The 18,889-nt window shown below is 42.9% G+C and overlaps 1 protein-coding gene across 6 annotated transcripts in view; it reads left to right on the top strand.

Annotated features, from left to right (window-relative positions):
* Positions 1–18,889, top strand: part of DAPK1 (death associated protein kinase 1) — a 188,088-nt gene that overhangs the window by 123,035 nt on the left and 46,164 nt on the right. For all 6 annotated transcript variants that reach the window (XM_053577437.1, XM_053577434.1, XM_053577436.1 and 3 more), the window contains exons 4-17: positions 531–669; positions 1,902–2,031; positions 2,200–2,248; positions 2,336–2,362; positions 2,847–2,999; positions 3,352–3,397; positions 5,054–5,143; positions 6,394–6,486; positions 9,217–9,336; positions 10,536–10,634; positions 11,445–11,543; positions 14,471–14,569; positions 15,545–15,742; positions 17,582–17,779. In XM_053577437.1, coding sequence (XP_053433412.1) covers positions 531–669; positions 1,902–2,031; positions 2,200–2,248; positions 2,336–2,362; positions 2,847–2,999; positions 3,352–3,397; positions 5,054–5,143; positions 6,394–6,486; positions 9,217–9,336; positions 10,536–10,634; positions 11,445–11,543; positions 14,471–14,569; positions 15,545–15,742; positions 17,582–17,779 — 1,540 coding nt within the window. The remainder of the gene's footprint in view (positions 1–530; positions 670–1,901; positions 2,032–2,199; positions 2,249–2,335; positions 2,363–2,846; positions 3,000–3,351; positions 3,398–5,053; positions 5,144–6,393; positions 6,487–9,216; positions 9,337–10,535; positions 10,635–11,444; positions 11,544–14,470; positions 14,570–15,544; positions 15,743–17,581; positions 17,780–18,889) is intronic.

Genomic DNA, 18,889 nt, shown 5'->3' with positions numbered 1-18,889 from the left:
TCAAAGACCAAGTAAGGCATGAGGTGACCAGGCCAGAGCAGGGCAAACCTGATTTGTGTTGGCTGAGCCCCATTCAAGATGGCAAATGAATTATAAAAAGTTGATGAACATACAGATTATAATCTTTTCAGGTATTCTTTAATTGACAAAGGGAGAGATATTCTATAAATCCTGTATAAGGTTGGTTTGCATTTCCTTTTCCCATCAGTAGAATTAAAACTTCCCTTCTAAATAGGTTTAATTAAAATGTTTTAAATACATTTGAATTTTTTCCTCAAAATACTTTGTCTCTGCCCTTCCCCTCATTTGTGAACATGGCATCTTAGGAAAATGGTACCCAAATGCTTTGAATCACAAATATACCTGAATGCAGAATTCTTACAACATGCACAGAAAATTATGACTCCACACTTAGCAGTTTCAGCACCTCTTTCTGCTATTTCCTTGTCTGAAATTTGAGCATGTCTCATGAGAGGACGAATTGATATGAAACAGAATTGTCATGATAACCTCTGCTCCCGGGTTCTCAGCGTTGCAGGTGGAGAGCTGTTTGACTTCTTAGCTGAAAAGGAATCTTTGACCGAAGAGGAAGCAACTGAATTTCTCAAACAAATTCTTAACGGTGTTTACTACTTACACTCCCTTCAGATTGCCCACTTCGATCTTAAGGTACGTTGTGGAGCGTAAGCCAGATAGAAGTTTGTGCAAACATAGCCTTGGTTGGTTGCTAAGAAAAACTGAGGCATCTGAAGAGTTTCATTGTTGCTTCTGTATGGGTATAACAAATAGAATTATCAATATACTATGTAAATCAGAAAGCATGTTATGCTTTTTACCCATGGGATGCCTTACCTTTATGGTGGGTAGATGCTTAAGGTTAATGACTACTTTCTGGATTCCTTGGGAAAAAATCAAGGGGTCTTTAAGTAGGGGGCTGCTCCTGGTTACTGGGACATCGCCAGCCTGGAATGGCCAGTGGCTGGCCCAGGTTCTTCCTGTGGCTCCTGGCAGGTTAAGACAAAAGATGTCTTGAACTCTGCTCAGCTGTTGATACAAAAGCTTATGGCGTGACTCTGTCACCAGTAATCAAACAAACAAAACTCTGAGATTGGTTAATAGGAGTGTTTGCCTGGCTGAAGGCAGGGCGCTGTGGGAGATGACAAGGCATGTAAGTCATACTCCTAGCCCCATGACAGAGGCGTGGTCTCTTTGGAAAGGAAGCAACAGGAAGTGGCAATATTTTATGAAGTGGAGAAATGTGGAATGATTCCCATCCTTAGAGCTAGGACAGGACTTGAGAGAAGGGAGACTTTTCTCCATGTTTACAGAAAGGAAGCTGTCAGGACCCCATCCATACCCCCAACCCACATATACCCTCACTAATTCATACCCCAAAAGTGGCTTGCTGCAGACACCTGTGATTCTATCTGGTGTTTAGTTTCTGGCTCTGGGAGCTGGAAATGCCAAAGAATAATGCCCACAGAAGCAGCTCTTGGCAATGGAGGATGGGGAAGTGGTGAATGAAGACCTCCAGTTCTCATCACTTTTGTTGGATTAAGCCTGAATTCTCCTCTTTTTGCCCCAGTTCTTCAGAAGGACTGTGTTGCAGTCACACCCACCTTGATTAGGCACCTTGCACTGGTTTCCTCCAGTTTGTAGCATCTGCCTCACACACACACACCACATGTTTCCTGGCATCCCTTCCCACAGGGACCACTTGCACCTGGATCCTTGCTTCATGCCCACTTCACTTAACCAAGACATCTATTTTTCCCTGGTGTTCTCTTACAACTACCATTTTCTCTCTAATTTTTGGTCATTTCTTTGGAGAACGGAAGAACTATTTCGTTCAGCCTAATATATCATAGCTTTCCTATCCCTCTCTCTCTTTCTCTTTGAAGCCTGAAAACATAATGCTTTTGGATAGAAATGTCCCCAAACCTCGGATCAAGATCATCGACTTTGGCTTGGCCCATAAAATTGACTTTGGAAATGAATTTAAGAACATATTTGGGACACCAGAGTTTGTTGGTAAGTTTCTCTGCTCCTGTGGCCATTTACAGCTCATAAACATTATGCTAGCAGAATTTGTCCTGCTCTCAGCTCATTTCCTTGGTATATGTTTGTGGTTGTGACATGAAGAGAGACTCTGGCGCTTCACTTCCTTCCCCATCTAAATGAATGTTTATTTCCTTGTAGCTCCTGAGATAGTCAACTATGAACCTCTTGGTCTCGAGGCGGATATGTGGTGAGGAGCATGTCCTTGGTGTTGTTATCTTTCTGATTTATTCTGCTAGCCTTCTGACATTCTTGCTTTGTTTTCTGTTGTGTTTAGGAGTATCGGAGTAATAACTTACATCCTGTAAGTACCAGAATCCACATTTCATATTCTTTCCTTTCCTATGAGACCATATGTTTAATTAACCATTAAATGTGCTGTGTTGATCTCTTCAGCTTATGCACCCTTTTATGTAAACATCTTCATTTTACACCCCCAAAACATGTTTAGTTTATACTAATTAAACATTTTCTCCTAATTTGAAATGAGTCATCAGAAACTGTAGTGTAGTCACTGACAGAAAGCAGGGCTGTCCGTCACTGCTGAGAAAATAGGTTTCTTTTAAACTGCTAGACACTGTTCCAAATCATTTGTTAAGTGAGTCCTTTGCATCAAGCTGAAGCTTTTGTTTGCGGTAATTAAAATGCCTTACGAAATGTGGTTGAACTCTAATGTTCAAGCACCGGAATATAATCTTATTCCACACTCCCCTCAGCAGATTTAAGGAGGAAAATGACAGCACAAGGGGTTGCCATTAATGTTCTGTGCCCAACTTTATTTCCAACAGCCTGAGTGGGGCTTCCCCATTTCTTGGAGACACTAAGCAAGAAACATTAGCAAATGTATCTGCTGTCAACTATGAATTTGAGGAAGAATTCTTCAGTAATACCAGTGCCCTAGCCAAAGATTTCATAAGAAGACTTCTGGTCAAGGATCCAAAGTGAGTGTCCCCTGTCCCTCAGAGATGTGTAGCCATGGCCTCAGCTAGCCAAAGACCGGCACCCACTCTGTGTATGCGGCCATGTTTCCCAGACCCTGTTGGTTGCATCTGCCAAAGACCAGTGCCATGTAAAACACTTCAGAAAATGGATGAAGGGCCCTTTGCACGCGTTCAGGTGGTCCCGGCTGACATAGTGAAGTAATCATAAAAAGACCAATGTCATTTTCAGCTTTCTTTCCTCACCTGCACTTTCCGGAGTGTCTGTATGGTAGACCCAGCCAGCACAGAAACTGTAGTATTTGCTGCTAAGGTCACAGCACTGTTTTTTCTCTCCCCCCGCCCCCCCCCAAAGGAAAAGAATGACAATTCAAGATAGTTTGCAGCATCCCTGGATCAAGGTAAGTTGCATTTTATGTCGCTCTTTAACTCGTTTTCTAAGTGATTGGTTTGAGTGTCCTGGGAGTCATTTGTCCTAGAGCACTACTACTTACCACAGGTTATACCTAGAGTATTGTGTTTTCTACAGATGCAATATTTTAAGATATACTGATATAGTATACTGTGTCCTAATGATCATCATGGTGCTTCACCGTGGTGCAGGGAGAGGAATAAGCCATCACAGAGCAGGATTGTATAAAGTCAAGTCCATGCAACAGCCATGTTTAGTTTGACCTGTGGGGTGCTGTCCAAAACAGAATTTTTTTTTTTGAGACAGAGTCTCACTTGGTCACCCTTGGTAGAGTGCCATGGCATCTTGCCTCACACCAACCTCAAACTCTTGGGTTCCAGTGATCCTCTTGTCTCAGCCTCCCAAGTAGCTGGTACTACAGGTGCCTGCCACAATTCCCAGCTATGTTTTAAAGATGGGGTCTCACTCTGGCTCAGGCTGGTCTCAAACCTGTGAGCTCAGGCAATCTACCTGCCTCGGCCTCCCAAGTGCTGGGATTATAGGCATGAGCCACTGTGCCCAGCCCCACAAACAGAATTTTTTAAAAATTCTAAGTTAATTCCCATATGTAAATAGCATGTGCAATCTGGATTTCTAGCTTCTCTTTAAAAATCTGAAGATCTGCCAACACTGAGCACAGGTGCACAAGGGCACCTAGCCATCCTGGCGTGTCACACCTCTGCATTACCCGCCTGGCCCTGTTGGCATTTGGGTTAAAGTTGCTTGACTGCAGGGAAGAAAGGACTAAGGGTGGGGAAATATGACAGTTGCAGAATAAAATGGTGGAATGAATAAGGAGGATAAAGAAGCAGGTTTGGGGGCAAGTAGCTTTGCCCGTGCAAGCTCTGAACAGTTGCCTACATTCCCTGGATGGGATTAGCCGCCTGGCTAAATGCCTCTACTTGAAAAATACAGTAGAGGGGATTGTCTGAATTTGCCAACCTCTGAGGTCCCACGGAGCTTTAAAATACTGGATGGTACTCCACCTCAAATGCCTCATAGTTTTACCATGAATGTTGCCATTCCCAAATGATAAGTGTGAAACATTGATTGGTTATAAGCTCAAACATTCAGTTTGGCTATAAGCTCAACTTCTCCCCAAGATCCAGTCTTTTTTTTTTTTTTTTTGAGACAGAGTCTCAAGCTCTCGCCCTTGGTAGAGTGCTGGTGGCATCACAGCTCGCAGCAACCTCAAACTCTTGGGCTTAAACAATTCTCTTGCTTCAGCCTCCTAAGTAGCTGGGACTACAGGCACCTGCACAACCACAATGCCCGGCTATTTTTTGGTTGCAGTTGTCATTGTTGCTTAGCAGACCCAGGCCGGATTCGAACTCGCCACCCTAGATGTATGTGGCCAGAGCCCTACTGACTGAGCTATGGGTGCTGCTCCCAAAATCCAGTCTTTATGGATTATGTCACACCTAAGAGTTACTACTAGCCCAGTGAGGCCCAATGCTTAGACCTTGCATGTTGTCCTAACTTGTTAAACTGGTTTAGTAAAGTGACTATGTAAGCATCCTGTGTGACAACAGCTTTCAAAACTGTTGTCTTGTAACACATTTCTGTAAAGGAGAGCCCAAATTTTTTTCTTGGACTTTCGTTTTAGCCTAAAGATACACAGCAAGCACTTAGCAGAAAAGCATCGGCAGTAAACATGGAGAAATTCAAGAAGTTCGCAGCCCGGAAAAAATGGAAAGTAAGATTGTATGCTATGGAGGGAATCGCTGATTTTTTTGTTCTCCGTGGAGCTCTGTGTGCTTAGAGCTCTTCTGATACTGGTGGTGTGGAAAATATATCCTGTCCTCCTTTTAGTTGATTCTGTCACCTGCTACAACATTATTTTCAAAAACAAACCGAAACAGTATTTCCAGTCCTGTTTAACTCATACTTTCAAATGTAATTTTCTACTTGTTATCAAAACCGTTCCCAGGGCAAATTTTCAAATCAGCACAGTAAAATTATAACAGAGTCTTTTTCTAATACCACAAGTTGCATTTTAAATGAATTCATACTTGGTGGTTTGCAGCATGAGATCACATTGACCTGGTAACTTTGTAAATGAGTCCCTAAACCTTTCTCTGAGTGGCTGGGGAAGGGGTGAGGCAGCATGAGCCTGTGCAGTGTGGCCTCTTCAGCCTCCGCGCCCAGAGCCTCCACCGGGGCTGCGTTGGGGAGAGCTCTAAGGGCATCCCAGGCATCCCGGAGCAAATCAAACTTTAGCGTTCAGAAGGTGATGGGATGGTTTCCTATACCCAGGTTTGCGTCAAACCCAGAGGAAGCAGGTATCCGCCCTGTCCCCCTGGCACTGGGCTGGCAGTGTGCCTCATTTTCACACCCACCAAGTTTGAGGTGCTGTGATTGGGATGAGGGGGATCATAGCACTAGATTCTCAAAGGAGCCCCTAGAATTAGGTGTAAAGGAGAGACAGAACCACCACTTGTTTCTCTCTCAACATTCTTTACCTGTTGCTCTGCCTTTGAGCATTTGCAGAAGATGTTTGTTCTGTAGACGAAGGAATCCCCCACTTGTTTGTTTCAACAGCCAGATGTGTTTTGTTCTTCAGATTAGCTACCATTACTGCCTCTGTGGCACAAGGGACACAGAGCAAGCCCACTGCCTACTGTGCTTCTCCGTGGGGGGACCGCAAGGGTTTGGTTAGGGTAAGTCACCTTCAACAAGTTGAGAACAAAATAAAGAGAGAAAAGGGACGCAGGGTGCCCAGCTCTGTAGTTGAATACTGAAATGCAGAGGAAGAATCTCTGTCTATCCTAGGGTCTTGATTTATAAGACCTTTAGAATCCAATCTACTTTCTGATTGCCCACCCCTGAGGAATGCGTGCTGTCAGCAGTGAGCACTTCTCTCTAAGACCTCATGGTTTGCACTGATTTAACTACAGTTACATAAATTCTCTCCTCCTTTTCCTCTGCCTTTCTTGTTTTTTAAAGCAATCCGTTCGCTTGATATCACTGTGCCAAAGATTATCCAGGTCATTCTTGTCCAGAAGTAACATGAGTGTTGCCAGAAGCGATGATACTCTGGTAAGCAAACCTGTTTGCCTTGGTGAGCTGCTTTCTTAGCGCTGTGTATTTAGAATGTTTAAGTTTTTCTGTTTGTTCAACAACCCAGAAAATATGAAGTCATGGAAATGTCAGGCTATTCTTACCTCTCTCGAAGAGGAATTGGGGTGACTTGACTTGATGACCCTATTTCTTTTCTTTCTTTCTTTTTTTTTTATTAAATCATAGCTGTGTGCATTAGTGCAATCAAGGGGTACGATGTGCTGGTTTCATATACAATCTGAAATATTCTCATCAAACTGTTTAGTATAGCCTTCATGGCATTTTCTTAGTTATTGTATGGAGACATTTGTATTCTGCATTTAGTAAGTTTCGCCTGTACCCATTCTAAGATGCGCCATAGGTGTGGTCCCACCAGATGACCCTATTTCTTTTCTACTTTTTTCCTGTTTGATTTGGTTGGCTCTACTCTAACCCCACCCTTATTACCTCTAATACTATCTTCTATCTCAATGCTTCTGCACGTATTTCGGTAAAAGAGAGGAGGCTAGCCGGTCAAGGGGAAACAACTTATTCTCATTTGCATGAACTGAAATGAGAGCCTCTATAGCCAGTGATATAGGAGAATTTCTGATCATAGTAATACAAAAAAGATAGTCAACTGCCACCACCTCCCTCCCACCCTACCCCGCAACTGCAAAATCAGGAAAACTGCAATGTCGCTTCCTGGTGTATCTTGTATAGCGGTAGACAGAAGGCCAGACCCCATTGTTTTAGTGCCATTGTATGAATTGCCCAAAGCCCTTGAGAACAACTCTGCAAATTTCCCCCCTAATCCAAACTTAATCACAGATTAGTTCTTCAGATATGACTGGATGCATCTGAATTCCACAACTTTCACCAACAAACAGCAGGGTTTTGTTAACTCAAGAGGTAAAGGACATGTGAAACTTACTAAATGTAGAATATAAATGTCTTAACACAATAACTAAGAAAATGCCAGGAAGGCTATGTTACCCAGTGTGATGAAAATATGTCAAATGGTCTATAAAACCAGTGTATGGTGCCCCATGATCACATTAATGTACACAGGTATGATTTAATAATAAATAAATTTAAAAAAAAATTAAAAAGACCTCTTACCTACTAAATAAAATAAAAATTAAAAAAAAGAGGTAAAGGAGACTCCAGGAAAGGCAGACTTGGTAGTTCTGTGGCAACTCTCCTGCCCCTGTAACTGAACAGTCAGCAGTTTCTGGGTGGAACGGACGACTGCACGTCAGCAGACACTGACTCTTTTTTATTACTCCTGAGTGAGGAGCTTCAGGGAGTCTCCAGGTCTAACCTTGTGAAATAAAATGAGATAGAAGATGGTTAAAAAAAAAAAAAAGGGTGTGAGAGAGAAGCAAGTTAGGGGAAGAAAAGAGAGAAGAGGAGGCAGGCTTAGCTTGTGAGTTGTTTGAGGGTGGCAGTGGAACCAAGGAAAAGATGAAAACTACAAATCCAAGTAAGATAATCAGAATGATTAAAGTTTGCAAATTAAAATCGTGTGGAAAAAAAAATTGTGTCACAGTAAAATGACACAATTAGGGTAGGAGCCAGACCCGGATGCAGTGGGAGCTCCAGGTGGGGAGATTTCCTCCCTGAGGTCACATTCGGGCATCCTTATATTACTGTAGTCCTGGGAGGAGCTGTAGCTTTATTTCTGTTTTATTTCTCCCATTCTCCTCAGTTCTCTTGACTTTCTCTTTCATGCAAATGTCTCTTACTCATCAACTTAGATTGTGATGGAAAAGAAACACCAGTGGCATCCTTAAACATGTATTCTACACAAAGAGTTTTTAAAACCCATGCGGAGTTTGTTTAGAGTCACAGCTGTAGAGAAGAGAAATACTTTTTCCCTTCCTTCCCCACCGGCAGAGATTGAGCCTCTGTAGATGGGCTTTTCCAGATTTGTAATGTCAGTAGCCACACAAGTCCAGAAATGTTGTTCAGGATTTTTCTAGCTGATTCCTTGGTTTTAATATATCATATTATGGAAATATATTGTTACAAGAAAACCTGGACAAAGTAGCCAAGATTCAAAAAACTTGTTATTCAGCATTCTCTAGACATTTTCCCTTCAGAATTGGAAAGGCTTTCATTTTCCCTTCTGACCTTTATATTTCTCCCTATTTTGAGCCTATTTCATTCTTTTTTTATGTATATATAATTGTAACTAGCTTCCAGAGAATTTTGCCATGTTATTCAATAAAGGAAGAAGAAAGAAATTCAAGTGATTGAAAAATGACAATGCTGTACTTGGAAAAATTGCAAATTGAGAATGTCTTCTTCAAAGATACCATTTCTTTGCTTCTGTGGTTTTTCTTTTTCCTTACCCAGGAAGAAGGTCTGTGTCACACCTGATATTTTCCACTGTGGTTTTTCGGCCTATATTTTGACAGATTCCTAAGATAAACACAAAGGGTTATTTGTTACCATGTTGTTTGAAATCTGAATCTTAGAAGCTGTTGATTCTCTGGGTTGAAGTGCAGATGACATTAAGGCCCCAGTAAATCACAGACAGTGTTTGTTTACAACATAGAAGGGGCAAACAGCACCTTCCATGAGCATGTGAATTTGGGGGATTAAACGGCCTGCCTTTCTCTGAACGCTCCTGGGAAAAAGTGAGCTCTGGTTTTTCTTATGTGAATAAGGAGATCATGGCCAGCAGACTAAGGCTTTCTTTCCATCTTTGCTATCTCTGCCCAGGATGAGGAAGACTCCTTTGTGATGAAAGCCATCATCCATGCCATCAACGATGACAATGTCCCAGGCCTGCAGCACCTTCTGGGCTCCTTGTCCAACTATGATGTTAACCAACCCAACAAGGTCTGATTTTGTTCTGCCAGGAGTAATGGAGGGGTGGGTACAGTGACCGTGCACCTCAGAATCCAGGGTGGAAAGATGCCATCTCCATCCTCCCTTCCAATTAGAAGCTTGATGCTGCAGGAAACATCAGTTCCTATTTGGATAGTGACTCAAGTCACAAATAAGGCCTTTTAGCATTAAGGGCCTTTCTTCATTTACCTGTCCCACCTTTACTTATGAAATTTTACTTTTTAATTTCTAATTTATCTATTTGTTTACTCATTTTTCTTTCTTTCTTTCTCTTTATTATTTTTGAGAAAGAGTCTAATTCTGTTGCCCTGGGTAGAGTGCCATGGTATCATCATAGCTCACGGCAACCTCAAATTCTTGGGCTCAAGTATTCCTCCTGCCTCTGCCTCCTGAGTAGCTGGGACTTCAGACACCCATGACAATACCTGGCTAGTTTTTCTATTTTTATTTTCAGTAGAGACAGGGTCTTGGCTTTGGTCAAGTTGGTTTTGAACTCCTGAGCTTGAGCAACCCACCTGTCTCAACTTCCCAAAGTGCTAGGATTAGAGCCATGAGCTACCACATTCAATGAAGTCCCTGTTATAGTTTTGTCCCACACCTAGGAGATGTGTCACACCTTTACATGGTACCTGTTAAGTGGGAGCACACCAATCCTCCTTTCCTTTCCCCCCATTTTCTCCCCTTCCCCGCAGCTTGAATTCAATTGAATTTTTCTCCTGTGTACCCATGTGTTAGTTCATCTACTGGCTTCATGTTAGTATTGAGTACATTAGATACTTTCTTTTCCACTCTTGTGATACTTTCCTAAAGAGAATGTTCTCCAACTCTATCCAGGTTAATACAAAAGGTTAATACAACGAAGATATAAAGTCTGCATCTTCTTTTATGGCTGCATAGTATTCCACAGTGTACATCTACCATATTTTTTAAATCCATTCATGGGCTGATGGGCACTCTACTCAATGAAATTTTAGATCTACTCACCCCACAAATGAAAATGTCACTGCTGATGTGACTCTGAAAGAGTAAGGGCTGTTGTATGTCCTCCAACTGTCTTGTCTTCCTGTTAGGCAGGAGTACTTCTTGTCTGCTGGGCCCTGGGAAGGTGTATGAGGACAGAAATGATGCTTTGGGCTTTTTATTTCCTACCAAACCTGAAAAAAGGTAATTTCTTTTCTCACTTTTTCCAGCATGGGACCCCTCCGTTACTCATTGCTGCTGGCTGTGGGAATATTCAAATTCTACAATTGCTCATTAAGAGAGGCTCAAGAATCGACGTCCAGGATAAGGTCCTTATTCTGTTCTATCACAAACGAATTGATTTTTAAAGTGTTTCCAAATGTCTCCTAATCTTAGAGGTAACAGAGAAATTACATATGTCAGAATTTGTTTCTTGGTTTCCTGGAAAGAAGATGGGTGCCTCAAATAGCCTGGTACAGTGTGACATATATGCTAGAAAAGGCCAAACAGTCCTCTTCTTGGCTCTGATGCTTAAGATCCACATTTCTTTGGGCACTACCTCGGATTTGACTCCTTACTGATCACATTTGTTCTACAAGGTCAAATGCCACACTTAGAAAAGGTCACTGTCTAATTAATCTCATCAAACATGTGTTTGCCTGCATGTTTATTGGGCATCTGAGGAAGGATGGTACACGTTGAGGAGCAGCTCGCGTTAGAAGTGCAACAGAGTTGAATAATAGCTGGCGGTCATCACAGTGGATCTGTCGCCAGCTTCCTTAGACTTTCAAAAGAACTTTAAATAGGCTAAATCTGGCCCTCTGTAATAGGGGCATTCTAACCGCAGGCTGAAATGAGAGTTTACAAGAAGAAAAATAATTTTTTTTATTCTGAAATAATTTTAGATTTACAGGAAGGTTGGAAAGATAGTACAGAGCTGCCCTTAATGTTAACATCTTGCGTGAGCATCATACATTTTTTTAAAACTATAAAATCCAGCAAGGGTTTTATTGCTCTGGGAAGTTGTTTCTTTGGCACTGGTTACCACATAGGAAGGGAAATATAACGATTCCAAGGGATGCATGCATTCAAATGCACCTGCCCCCTAGAAATATGACTCCGTGTTCATTTTCATGCAGGGTGGATCCAATGCCATCTATTGGGCTTCTCGGCATGGCCATGTTGATACCTTGAAATTTCTCAATGACAACAAATGTCCTTTGGATGTGAAAGACAAGGTAAGGCCAATTCTCTTCTTCTTCTTCTTCTTTTTTTTTTTTGAGACACAAGCTGATTCTGTTGCCCCAGGGTAGAGTGCTATGGCGTCAGTCTAGCTCTCAGCAACCTCAAACTCCTGGGTTCAAGTGATCCTGTCACCTCAGCCTCCCGAGTACCTGGGACTACAGGCTCCTGACACAATACTGAACTATTGTTTTTCTTTCTTTTTTTTTTAGAGACAGAGTCTCACTTTGTCACCCTTGTAGAGTACCATGGCGTCACACAGCTCACAGCAACCTCCAGCTCTTGGGCTTAAGTGATTCTCTTGCCTCAGCCTCCCAAGTAGCTGGGACTACAGGCACCCGTCTCAGTGCCCGGCTATTTTTTTGTTGCAGTTTGTCCGGGGCCAGGTTTGAACCCGCCACCCTCGGTATATGGGGTGGGCACCCTACTCACTGAGGCACAGGTGCCACCCATATATATATTTTTTAATTGTTGGGATTCATTGAGGGTACAAGATACCAGGTTACACTGATTGCATTTGTTAGGTAAAGTCCCTTTTGCAATTGTGTCTTGCTCCCAAGAGGTATGTCACACACCAAGACCCCCCTCCCACCTCCCTCCTTCCCTCTCTCTGCTCTTCTTTCCCCCACGCCCCATTGTGTACTAGGTCATTAATGTCCTCATATCAAAATTGAATGCATAGGATTCATGCTTCTCCATTCCTGTGATGCTTTATTAAGAATAATGAATGTGTTCCACTTCCATTCAGGTTAATACAAAGGCTGTAAAGTCTCCATCTTTTTTAATGGCTGAATAGTATTCCATGGTATACATATATCACAGCTTGTTAATCCATTCCTGGGTCGGTGGGCATTTAGGCTGTTTCCACATTTTGGCGATTGTAAATTGAGCTGTGATAAACAGTCTAGTGCAAGTGTCCTTATGATAAGAGGATTTTTTTCCTTCTGGGTAGATGCCCAGTAATGGGATTGCAGGATCAAATGGGAGGTATGGCTTGAGTGCTTTGAGGTTTCTCCATACTTCCTTCCAGAAAGGTTGTACTAGTTTGCAGTCCCACCAGCAGTGTAAAAGTGTTCCCTTCTCTCCACATCCACGCCAGCATCTGCAGTTTTGAGATTTTGTGACATGGGCCATTCTTGCTGGAGTTAGGTGGTATCTCGGGGTGATTTTGACTTGCATTTCTCTAATAATTAAGGATGATGAGCGTTTTTTCATATGTTCATTAGCCATTCATCTGTGTTCTTTAGAGAAGGTTCTATTCATGTCTCTTGCCCATTGATATATGGGATTTTTGGCTTTTTTCATATGGATTAATTTGAGTTCTCTATAGATCCTAGTTTTCAAGCTTTTGTCTGATTCAGAATATGCAAATATCCTTTCCCATTGTGTAGGTTGTCTATTTGCTTTGGTTGTTGTCTCCTTACCTGTACAGAAGCTTTTCATTTTAATGAAGTCCCATTTGTTTATTTTTGTCGTTGTTGCATCTGCCACGGAAGCTTAGAGACAGGGTCTCACTCTTGCTCAAGCTGGTCTCGAACTTCTGAGCTGAAGGGATCCTCCTCCCTCAGCCTCCCAGAGTGCCAGGGTTACAGGTGTGAGCCACCATGCACCTGGCCCTAGTTCTCTTCTTAGGAAGGACATGAGGAAGTAATAAAAGGACGCATGTGAGTACTGGCTTACCATATACATCAGGATACAAAGAATGGAGATTCAGGACCAAAGTCCTACAGCAGAGAATTTAAGTTGGAAGTTTGTTTTTGCCTGTGGCTTGGTCTAATACTGAAATCTTCCAGATTGTTACCATACTGTGCGAGCAGTAAATGATCATCCCTGCAACATGCAAACTCAAAGTTCTCACAGCAAGACAACCAGACAGAGAACTAAGTCTCGATTCTTATACTGACTTTTACTGACTTGCCTTGTGCTTTTAAGGCAAATTTATGCTATTTTCTTCTTGTTTGAAGTGGCTGACAGGCTGACCTTACAGTCACTGGCACTAAAAGATGAGATAATGCACATTAAGTAAGGCTAGGGGCAAAGATGTTACAAATGTTACTGACTTAGCAAGATACCTTACTTTCACTTACGTCTGTTTCATTCAGTATCCCCAACAATCCCATGAATTAATTGACAGTGCTAGAACCTGAACCTCGGATTTCTACCTTTTCATTCATAATTTATTAGACTGTACAACACTTCTGTGCTTCTAATACTGGTAGACTAATTTGACATGTTTAGTCCAGGCTGTTACACACAGTTGTACAGGTTGCACACTGTACCGTATCTAAGGGATGACAGCTATTTATTACGGCAGTTTTCTGGAGGGTAGCAATAAAATATCTCATTTTGTCTTTTTTTAAATTTGCTTATTCTGAAAGTTTGGACCATGGATATAAGTAAATTATCTTAAAGGAGTTGGATCTGTTACTAAGTCATAGAAAATTATTGTATGGGTGAATAGTGACATACCTTGAAGTCCCTGAGAATATAAGAAATAAGTTCCTAAGCATAGTCAGGCAGGGAAATGAGAAACCTGTTAATAAATAAAATTGTACATTTAAATAATTGCTGAATAATGAACCTTATATTAAAGAAGGAATAGTATCTTTTAAAAAAAAATCACATGGCTGGAAGCATCCATATATAAAGAAGATTAAGAACAGCATCATGGAAAAGGGAAAGCCGTCTCCCTGAGTTGTTCACACTTAGGGGGATTTATTGCTAATGGAATGGGCCAAATGTGTGGATCTAACACTCGCCATATGGTAGACACCCCAGACCTGGCCCTGTCTGCAGAGAGGCATGTGGCCCAAAGTGGGTGGGTGACAGGGTAGAACCAGACTTGGGCCTTGTGTTCTCATGTCCACAGCTGCTCACAGAGGTGAGAGGTGACTCTGAGTCTTTGGCTCTCTTCCTTCTGCAGTCTGGAGAGACAGCCCTTCATGTGGCAGCTCGCTATGGCCATGCCGATGTGGTTCAGTTACTGTGCAGCTTCGGCTCCAATCCCGATTTCCAGGACAAGGTGAGTCATGGTAGCTGACACCTCCTCCATCTGCTCTCTGTGGCATGCAGCCACACGGTACATTTGGGACCTTTGGTGTTGTACGCAGGTGAGGTTTCCTGACAGAGGAGAAGGTCTCTAGCAGAGGGTAGGGACTGAAACAGAAGCACTGTCTAACATGTGGAAGGTGCTAATGTCAGGACAAGTTCATTCATTCATTTAGCCTCTGGACAGCCCGATGAGATGGGCTATTATTATCTGTCTCATTTTTCAGATGAGGGAACTGAAGCAGGGGAAGTTTCCATGTCTTGCCCAACCTCACCTAGCTCCTAAGTGGTACAGCTGGGACTCAACACGCACAGACTTGTTTCAGAGTTCACGTCTATAACCACTGTACTATACCAGCCTCTCATAAAAAGATATATGTCTCTACTGATGCTGGTCATGAAGACCTACGCCTCACGATCCTTACAGACCACAAGGCCAGTCCTTCCTTTGCCCTGGTAAAGCATGGTTACCTTGATTACTTCCTCACCAAAGCAACAGTACTGTTACGACTCTTACATACATAACAGAAATCTTTAGGCATCAAGATTGTCAGAAGAATTCTTGCTGAAAGAAGTGCTCTCCTACTGCTGAGGAAGGCACTTTGACAAGAAGGATGCTACGAATCCACCCACAACACTAAGCTCTATTGTTCAGAGAAACAGGGCCCCAGGGATTCAGTGGGCTCCGGAAGTTGTCAGTCACGTGCAGAGAAAGCCAGATTCATCCAGCACACAAGTGTTGAGGGAAGAAAACTAATGGGGGAGAGACGTCAGACGGCTGTTTGTAGTGGTGACTCACACTCATGTCACCACTTCAGAGCAATGTTTTGATCCAATAGCTACAAGCTCTTTCTCCTCACTGCCTTGACTTTGCTATTGGATTTGACCACATTTTCACCACGCCACCTTTGAACTTTGTTTCACATTACTGCACTTTTCTCCTTGCCAGGAAGAAGAAACCCCCCTGCACTGTGCTGCCTGGCACGGCTACTACTCTGTGGCCAAAGCCCTTTGTGAAGCTGGCTGTAACGTGAACATCAAGAACCGAGAAGGAGAGACTCCCCTCCTGACGGCCTCCGCCAGGGGCTACCACGACATCGTGGAGTGTCTGGCCGAACACGGAGCCGACCTGAATGCCTCCGACAAGGTGCTTGATAGGGGGAGGTGTCACACCCACTGGGAAGTCATCTGGGAGTTAAGGGACTGACCACAGGATGCTTTAATTCCTTTCCTGGAGTTAAACTTAATACAGCAAATTGTAATTATTCTTTTTCGTCTCTGTGGATGCTAAAGATTCTGTGAACACTTTTAGATTCTGTTTAAACATTAATATGCATTTCCTGCATGCAAAAAAATCTACAAATTGTTCAAATGGCTTTGGTCTCTATTTTATTCCTTGCCCGTTTAGCTTTGGAGAGAGATAGATAATCACTAAATCCAAGATAATCCTTGTTGAGGACTGACATTGCCAAGACACTATTCCTTTTTAGATAAACAAAGAAATAGGTAGTTTGTTTACTTCCATTATCTGCTATTTTGCAGAAAGACAACAAAACACTCTTATTTGTCTGACAATCTCCATTCTAGACCAGGTGTTCCATTTTCTAATTAAGCAAATTCAGTACAATCTCTTTTGATTGTCAACTTGTACATGAAACGAGGCTGCAATGTAGCTGCGTGCAGTTAGATTGAAGACGTAGTATAGTTGCAGTAGTATCTGGCATTTGCAAAGTGTTTTCTTGGGACAAAACAGTGGTTCTCAGCTTGGGGCAACTTTGCCTCCAGGGATATTTGATAATGTCTGGAGACAGTTTTTGGTTGTCGCAGCTAGAGGTGGGGGTTGCTACTGGCATCTAGTAGATTGAGGCCAATGGTGCTGTTAATCATCCTGCATCCCACAGGACAGCTCCCCACAGTTATCTGTCCCCAAATGCCAACAGTGCTCAGGTTGAGAAACCCAGTATCGATCAATAAGGTACGGAAATGTTTGAGAACTCTGTACCCAGCGCCTAAAACTCAACACAGTTTATTCACTCATACAGACGTGTTCCTTGGCCACTGGGCAGCCAGGCAGAGAAACCCAGTACAGATAAGGTGTAGAAATGTTTTAGAACTCTTACCCAATGCCTAAGACTCAGCACGTCTATTCACCAGGGATTCTATAATGAATTTCCAGGTTTGATTTTTATAGGATACAGAGGTAAAGCATATTATATCTATTTCTTATTTCAATGACAGCCTTGAGCAAATTATTTCACTTCACTTTCTCAATTTCTCCTGATGGGAATTAAAATCGTAGGCTCTCTACTTAGAAAGTTGGTAAAGATGGCAGCACCCATAGCTCAGTGGGTAGGGTGCTGGCCACATACACCAAGTCTGGAGGGTCTGAACCTGGCCCGGGCCTGCTAAACAACAATGAGAACAACAACAACAAATAGCCAGGCTTGTGGCAGTCACCTGTAGCCCCAGCTACTTGGGAGGCTAAGGCAAGAGAATCACTTAAGTCCAAGAGTTTGAGGTTGCTGTGAGCTGTGATGTCACAGCACTGTACCCAGGGTGACAGCTTGAGACTCTGTCTCAAAAAAAAAAGAAAGTTGGTAAAGATTGCTGAGCAAATTTTTTACATTATTTTGAGTACTTTAAACAGGACATTGGAGTATCAAGAATTCTTATGTTTTATAATTACAGAAGCAAATAGCAGCATAGATTCTTCCTGATTGTATGGCATAAGCCTAAATCAACCAAGCTCATGGTCAACTCAGGCTGTGATCACTCAGAGTGGAACATATAAAGCCTTCTCTGCCTTCCCACCTCTGTGTGCCACTCATCTCCCCAGGAAAAGTCTATGCTTTTCTAATCCTTCTTCAGGCTTTTTGATAATGAGCCTTTTGCCAATTAGCTCTCACCCAAAGGCAGCAGGAAAGGTGTGGAGTCTGGGGTCACGTGCCCAAGTGAAAAGCACTCATGCTCCTGGGTTTATGTGCAGGATGGACACATTGCTCTGCATCTGGCCGTGAGACGGTGTCAGATAGAGGTCCTCAAGACTCTCCTCAGCCAGGGATGTCTCGTGGATTTCCAGGACAGGCACGGCAACACTCCCCTCCATGTGGCCTGTAAAGATGGCAATGTACCTATTGTGGTGGCCCTCTGTGAAGCAAACTGCAATTTGGACATTTCAAACAAGGTATGCACAGGGAACAAGACCTCTGCAGATTTTACCTGTGTTCTCCCTTCCCCTGCTTCTGGGTTTTGGCCAGGTTTCTGTTTACATCTCCTCATTGTTAAAGTGATCATCACTCGTGTACATGTATTCTTTTCTTTGGAGCTCTGCCATTTTAAGGTATATTTTACATGTCACTTTTGAATAATTTCCTAAAGTGACAGAAAATTACTGTATTTTCCATGGAAAATGGGCCCCAGTATATGTAAGGCCCACCCATGTTTTGGGCCCAAATTTTCAGGAAAATGTCCCTCAATAAAGTGGACAGCTCTCGGCCGGGACAGACACATCTGGGAAATCTGAGTAGGAGCATTAGCTGCCCCAGTAAACGTGCAGATCCCACTGCCCTCCTGCAATTGTCCACTCTGCGAAGGCTGCCCCTGCCCTCTCTCCCAGGAACCCTTCCCTCCCTTCCATGTCAGAGGCGGTGGTTAAGTTGGGCATGTGAGTAGTTAGTGGGCCAGGAGCATCTGAGGACACTTGGCCAGTGGGCAGCCAGGCAGGTCCTTAGGTCCTGTGTGGGTTTCTCAGTTTCCTCTGCATGGCCAGGCCTGCCTTGCCAGTCCCACCACTGTCCCCACTCCTGATCATGGCACTTGGGAGAGGCCACTCTGGCTCACCCTCGCCAGATCCCACTCTTCCCAGAGTGGAACCCCATGTGCCCAGCAGGCCCAGGCCGTACTATCCATGTATAAGGCACATCCTTAATTTTCCCTCAAAAATGTGGGCAAAAAGAACAGATTGTACATAGCTAAAGACAGTATTCCATTCCATTATTTACTGCCCAGTCTGCCTTAGTACTGATGGACAAGCAGAGTGTGAGTGTGGAGGGTTTGGTATGTGTATATGGTCCTGCAGATGAATCAGAGAGACTGGTGCAAATTGGGGCATTTTTCTGGAGCACTAAATCTTCAGGAAAATAATCCAGTGATACTGTGATTTGATCAAGGTTCCTAAGACCATATTTTTCTACTTTTCGAATCAAGAATTTTATAGACAAACACTCCTAATACCTTTTTTTGTGCTAAATAAATTTAGTAAGACCAAGGGGATAATTTGACAAATAATGAAGAA

Source organism: Nycticebus coucang, chromosome 2 (assembly GCF_027406575.1).
Source record: "Nycticebus coucang isolate mNycCou1 chromosome 2, mNycCou1.pri, whole genome shotgun sequence".
Classification (NCBI taxonomy): Eukaryota; Metazoa; Chordata; class Mammalia; order Primates; family Lorisidae; genus Nycticebus; species Nycticebus coucang.
The sequence above is the reverse complement of the archived record's forward strand: the minus strand, read 5'-3'. Positions and strand labels throughout refer to the sequence as shown.